Consider the following 6,981-nt stretch of genomic DNA (forward strand, 5'->3'; position numbering starts at 1 on the left):
AGGCCTGGGAATCTCCTCCTGCTGTGGCTGAACTGCTGCTGGATCTATAGCTAGCTCCCCGAAGAGTAAGTCAAGTGGCATCTGATCCGCCAAGAGCTTATCTACATCCTCCCTCAACTTCGTCACTGACTCCTTGGAAGCCTTTTGTTTCCTCAATTTCCTGTGCTCCCTAGCTAGTTTACCCAATGCTGTGTTGTGTGCCCCAACTGCCTTAGCCAAGGCATTCTGTGTCTCCATCATCTTTTCCTGGTTGGCCAGGATCTTCTTCAGTGTCTCCTCAATAGAAGGAGGGATCTCAACTGTGGAAGGGGCTGACTGTGCCTGAACTACAGTGGCCAAGTTTGACAACTTGGATGTCGCAGCTGACATCCAGTTGTTCAAACTGGCTAGAGACTGAGCAAGCTGGTGGGCAGTGAACCGGTGAGTCTTCGATGAAGGGACATCCGGGTCCGCGGCAGTAGATGGACCAGCAATAGTAGAAGGACCGTGAGGCAATGTCTCACTGGTAGCAGGGATGGTGGTAGGCTCGGTGGACTGCTCAATAACCGCTGGCTCCTCAGACTGGCCAGGTGCGGTGGAAGTGGATGCCTGAGGCTTTTTGGACCTCTTTGGGTTGTCGGGACCCAACTGACTGTACCATGAGTAGGGGGCCACCGGATCTACCTGGACATCAAACCTCTTCTTCTTCACCTTCAATTCTCTAAAGTACAGGGAAAGAGTGCTCGGGAAGGGGTAGTTTGTGTTGATCTCCTGCCCGACCGTAGAAATCACCCTTGACATGATGTTGCCCACATTCAGAGGAAAACCAGCCATAATAGATGCCACTAACACTGCACGGGGAATAGGAATTTTGTGATCATGAGTGGAGGGATCAAGCCTACTACACACGAAGGTCAACCAACCCTTTGCTCCAAAACTGAACGTGTTTCTCAGAATCTTCTCCCCTGCTTTCAACCAAACTGGGACAATGTTCGGGGCTGCCAAGTGCTGGGCCAACCACTAGCGAACCTCTTCTTTCATTGCCAGTTTTTCTAAGCATTGGGTTTCGTCCTCTTCGTTGAACCCCAAAAACTCATTCAGAGACTTCCCATCAAACATCACCACTTTTTCCCTCACTTGTGTCGCCTTTGAGTCTTTCACTACATGATAAACATTGCAGTAAAATTCTTTCACCATATGTTCATTTGCGACTATGCAACGTTCCTTGAAGAAACCCCAACCCTCTCTAGTACGGAATTGTGCTTGCACATGTGGGTTTAGAGGAAGAAGATCAGAGTCAATAAATTGCCTCTCCGGAATCAATTTTCTTTTGGGCCACCACTCTCGAAATCTGTGGAAGGCTATTTCACTTACAAATCTATCAGCCCATGCTTCCGGTTTTCTTGTTCTATCAACACCACCAACTTGGGGCTCACCCCCCTCACCATATCCTGCACTCTCCCCAGATAATGAAGTTGTGGGGGAGGTGGAGTATTGTGCCTCACTTCTTGCTACGGACTCATCAGACGAATCCGAAATTACATTGACCGGTCTCTTGGAGGTAGGTGAAGGTAGAGGTGTGTCATGTAGTTGGAATGGGTCAGAGGTGTGAGTGGGGGATGATTCTGAGGTGATGCTCCGGGAGGGTGCATACTCACTCCCCGAAGAGTGGGAGGCAGCCCTATCAGCAGCCCGTATCAGCTTACGGGTCTTTTTAATGTTCTCCCGGGCCTGGGGAGTGAGTTTAGCAACCCGCTTTCCCTTTCCACCTCGGGAGGAACCACCCCTCCCGAGTTGTTGTTCTTTTCCTCCTCGTTGCTTAACCATGATCTGCAAAGAAAAGTCTAACATTGTTAGTTGAAGCATATGCAGTGAATTGGATGCTACAGTTGAATGCATGGTTTAGAAACAGGGTTGCAGAATAGAAGGGGCGCGGACCGCGCAAAAGTGCCACGCGGACGCGCTGGGGTAGCGCGGACCGCGTAAAACTGGAGCGCGGACCGCGCTTAAGATGTTCCAGTGAACCCCTCTCTGAATCTTACCAACGCGGTCCGCACTGATTTGGACCGCGGCCGCGCTAGGCTGGCGCGGACCGCGCAGAAAGGACGCGCGGCCGCGTAGGGCAGACAATTAACTCAGTATGGGGATTTTCATTTAAGTCCAATTTTTTGTTCAAATTATGGGTCCTAATTGTCCCTACTCAGTTACTAATCAAGAATTCATGCCCATTGTTTCACATAAACACACAAAATCTACCTTAACAGGTAAAACTAAGAGAGAAAGAAGAAAATAAGAAGTTATACTAATAGGAAGCAAATAATAAAATCAAAAATTAAACTATGAATGAGATTAGTGAGGAATGTTACCAGGTGTTGTGAAAGTTTTAACTACTTGAAGCAAGTTCTTTTGATGCACAGTGAAAATTGAGAGCTCAGGTAGAAAATTGGCGAAAAGGTTAAAATGAAGCCTAGGGTCTCTATTTATAGAAAACACTGTGGGACCCATTACTTACCCACCAGCGCGGCCGCGCAGAAATGGCCGCGGACCGCGCTGGATTTCCAGCATCCTTAATTGCCTGAACAGCCCACGCGGACCGCGCTGTTTTGTCACGCGGCCGTGTGGGAAACTTCAGAGAGCATGTAATTTGGGCTTCTCCTGCGCGGACCGCACAAAAATGTCACACGGACCGCACAAAAATGTCACACGGACCGCGTAGCTGGCTTCAGAGACTCAGCTCCCATTTCACCAGCCTACGCGGACCGCACTGTTTTGGTGCGTGGCCGCGTAGGCAAACTTCAGAGACCTTAAAATTTTTGCTACTTTTGTCCTGCACTGGTCCAACATCAACCCTGCAACATCTCACAAACCATGAGTTGAAAAATCCTAATCTACAACGGAAAAATAAAAAGAAAGAAAAAGACATGGGTTGCCTCCCAAGAAGCGCCTGATTTAACGTGTCGGCACGACGCATTTAACCATAATATCACTTCAAATGAAGGAGTGCCACCACGTGGCTGTCATCAATCTTCCCCAAGTAATGCTTCACACGATGCCCATTGACCCGGAATACCTCACCATTTTTGTTTTTGAGATCAAGAGCACCAAAGGGAGTCACAAATACCACTTCAAAAGGGCCACTCCACTTAGATTTGAGTTTGCCCGGAAATAACCTCAACCGAGGAGTTGAAAAGAAGAACCATATCACCGACCTTGAATTCCTTTCCCCGAGCATATTTGTCGTGAAGGTACTTCATCTTGTCCTTGTACAAAGACGAGCTGGAGTAGGCATGAAATCTAAACTCATCAAGCTCATTCAATTGCTCCACTCGGAGATTGGCTGCAACATCCCATTCCAAGTTCAACTTCCTCAATGCCCACATAGCCTTGTGCTCAAGTTCCACCGGAAGATGGCAAGCTTTACCAAACACCAACCGATATAGAGACATACCAATTGGAGTCTTGTAAGCCGTCCGATAAGCCCAAAGAGCATCATCCAATTTCTTCGACCAATCGGTCCTATTAGCATTCACCGTTTTGGACAAAATACTCTTTATCTCCCGATTTGAGACTTCCACTTGTCCACTAGCTTGTGGATGATAGGGGGTGGTCACTTTGTGATTAACTCCATACTTAGCAAGCAATGAGTCGAAAGCCTTGTTGCAAAAATGGGACCCCCCATCACTAATAATGGCCCGAGGAGTACCAAATCTCGTAAAGATACTCTTTTTCAAAAATGCTACAACACTTCGGGCTTCATTGTTGGGTAGAGCCACGACTTTCACCCATTTTGAAACATAGTCCACTGCCACGAGAATGTAAGTATTACCACAGGAGCTCACGAACGGACCCATGAAATCGATGCCCCAAACATAAAAAATATCCACCTCAAGAATTGTATTGAGGGGCATCTCATCCTTCTTGGAAATACCGCCGGCTCTTTGACATGCATCACATCTCTTCAGCAATTCACTAGCATCCTTGAACAACGTGGGCCAATAGAAGCCACAACTCAAAACTTTTGAGGCTGTCCTCACCCCCCCGTGATGGCCACCATAGGGAGAAGAGTGACAAGCCTCCAATATGCTTATTTGTTCACTTTCCGGTACACATCTCCTTATCACTCCATCCGTGCAAATTCTAAACAAATACGGATCATCCCAATAGAAATCCAAACTATCCCGCTTGAGTTTCTTCCTTTGGTTGGAAGAGAGCTCACACGGGACGTTACCAGTCACAATGAAGTTGGCGATGTCCGCGAACCATGGCATTTCACACATAGAAACGGAAAGAAGCTGCTCGTCAGGGAACCTATCATTAATCTCAATACCGTCACTTGGTCTCCCATCTTCCTCTAATCGGGACAAATGGTCTTATGCATGCAAAATGCGGGGCTTATTTTCCTGATGTCCGCCAAATTCTATCCTATTGCCCTTTTTCGCTTTTGAAGCACCTCCACAGTGGCCTCAACCTGCAAGTTAGTAAGGCAAGAAGAAAGAATAACTGGAAGAGTAGAATTAGAGCCCAAGAATTNAGCTTTCTATAATCCATGCACACCCTCCAACCCGTGACCGTCCGGGTAGGAATCAATTCATTGTTGGCATTAGTGACGACCGTCATACCCCCCTTCTTTGGCACACATTGGACCGGAGAGGTCCATGAACTATCCGAAATTGGGTAGACCACACCAGCGTCCAACCACTTGATAACCTCCTTTTTCACCACCTCTTGCATAGCTTCATTCAACCTTCGTTGGTGTTCAAGAGACGGCCTTGCATCCTCCTCCAATATGATCTTGTGCATGCAAAAAGCGGGGCTTATACCCCGAATATCCGCCAAGGTCCATCCAATCGCCCGCTTGCGCTTTTGTAGAACCGCCTAAGTGGCGTCAACCTGCAATTTAGTTAAGCAAGACAAAAGAATAACAGGCAAAGTGAAATTAGGACCCAAGTATTCATACCTGAGGTGAGGAGGAAGTGGTTTCAACTCCAACACCGGCGGCTCTTCAATAGATGGCTTGGTTGGGGGAGTTTTCCAATTCTCAAGGTCCAATGATAACTTCCTAGGCTCATAAGAGTACGAGCCCCTACCATGCAAAGCATTTACACATTCAATTCTCCCGGCATCATCATTAGCCTCCATGTTCAAAAGTACCACTTCAAGTGGATCTTCAACATTAATCATTGCGCTTGTGTCATCCACTATCACCTCCGTGACGATGTCAACAAACGAGCACACCTCGGTGCTATTTGGTTGCCTCATAGACTTGCACACATGGAACACCACCTTTTCATCACCAACCCGGAAAGTCAATTCACCCGCCTCAACATCGACCAAAGCCTTTCCCGTGGCTAAGAAAGGCCTTCCAAGGTGATTGGGACTTCAAAGTCCACCTCACAATCTAGTATCACAAAGTCGGCCGGCAAAATGAATTTATCAACCCGAACAAGGACATCATCGATTATTCCCAAAGGCCGCTTCATTGACCTATCCGCCATTTGGAGCCTCATCGAAGTCGGGCGAGGTTGTCCGATCCCCAAAGTCTTGAAAATCGAATATGGCATTAAGTTGATACTCGCCCCTAAATCACAAAGGGCTTTTGCAAAGTCGGCACTTCCAATGGTGCATGGGATAGTGAATGCGCCGGGGTCCTCAAGTTTTAGAGCCATGGAGTGTACAATTGCGCTCACTTGATGGGTCATCTTGATTGTCTCACATTCCATTGATCTCTTCTTTGTAACCAAATCCTTCATGAATTTTGCATACCCCGGCATTTGCTCGAGTGCCTCCACCAAAGGCACATTGATAGTCAAACTCTTCATCATCTCAATGAATTTCTTAAATTGGTTATCACCTTTTTGCTTGGCCAACCGTTGAGGATAAGGCAGAGGAGGCCTAGGCAAGGGTGCGTTGGCTTTGGGCACCGCCGGCTCGGGCATATCTATCACGTGTTCCCTAGACGGGTTCACGATCTCTTGTGTCTCCTCCTCAACCTCATGAATGTCAATCCGCACTTCATTTCTAACACTTGGTTCCACCACATCATCAACCCCCATAGGAATATCATCATCACGCAACTCATCTTCATCAACCATGACTTGATTCTCTCTTTAGGCATGCACATCATCGCCTCGTCCACTTCGCGTGGTCACCGCCATCACATGGTTGTTGTGTCCACCCTTAGGGTTTACTACCATGTCACTTGGTAGAGCACCCTTTGGGCGAGAGTTTAAAGATTGGGAAATTTGTCCTATTTGCACCTCTAGGTTCCGGATAGATGTGTTGTGAGAAGCCAATTGAGCATCGGAATCTTGGTTCTTTTTCATCATTTGCTCAAACATCATCTCTATTCGCCCCATATCACTTCCGGTAGAACTAGACCCTTGAGATTGAAACGGTGGCGGGTTGTTCGGTTGTTGAAACATCGGAGGCCTTTGAAAGCCTTGCCCCCGATTACCTTGACCACCATTGTTGTTCCACCCACCTTGACCATTGTTGTTGTTCCAATTGTTGTTGTTGTTCCCATTCCAATTTCCACCATTGTTTCCTTGATTCCCCCAATTGTTGTTTTGATTATTTCCGTTCCAATTTCCACCACTTTGTTGTTGATTGTTGTTATTCCAATTACCTTGGGATCGCCATTGTTGATTCCCTTGATTTCCTCTATTTCCTTGGTAGTTATTGACATATTGGCATTCCTCACTTTGATCATCATAGCACTCGTTTGAATAACCACCACCATCATCATAATTGTCACAATTTCCTTGAGGTTGTTGCCCTCTTTGCCTTCTTTTCATCATATTCACTCCTTCCATGGCATTGACTTGGCGCGGGTTTTGAACTTGTTGCAATTGCGCCTTCGCCAATTGATTTATTGTTGTTGTGAGTTCGGCAATGGCTTGGCCGTGATCATGCAACTCCTTATGCAAATGTATGACATTAGGATCACCTTGAGGAACGTTCGCCCAGCTTTGCCATGCCGAAGAAGTATCGGCCATCTCATCT

General features: G+C 47.1%; 1 protein-coding gene across 1 annotated transcript; it reads right to left on the reverse strand.

Annotated features, from left to right (window-relative positions):
* Positions 1-5,327: 5,327 nt before the first annotated feature.
* Positions 5,328-5,915, reverse strand: LOC109220199. Its single transcript, XM_019384663.1, has one exon. The coding sequence runs from the start codon at positions 5,913-5,915 to the stop codon at positions 5,328-5,330; it is 588 nt and encodes a 195-aa protein (XP_019240208.1).
* Between the last annotated feature and the right edge of the window lie 1,066 nt (positions 5,916-6,981).

Source organism: Nicotiana attenuata, unplaced genomic scaffold (genome assembly GCF_001879085.1).
Source record: "Nicotiana attenuata strain UT unplaced genomic scaffold, NIATTr2, whole genome shotgun sequence".
Classification (NCBI taxonomy): domain Eukaryota; kingdom Viridiplantae; phylum Streptophyta; class Magnoliopsida; order Solanales; family Solanaceae; genus Nicotiana; species Nicotiana attenuata.

Excerpts from the sequence above, each read along its gene's own strand:
- LOC109220199 (XM_019384663.1), bottom strand. The coding sequence starts at position 5,915 with ATGCCCGAGCCGGCGGTGCCCAAAGCCAACGCACCCTTGCCTAGGCCT.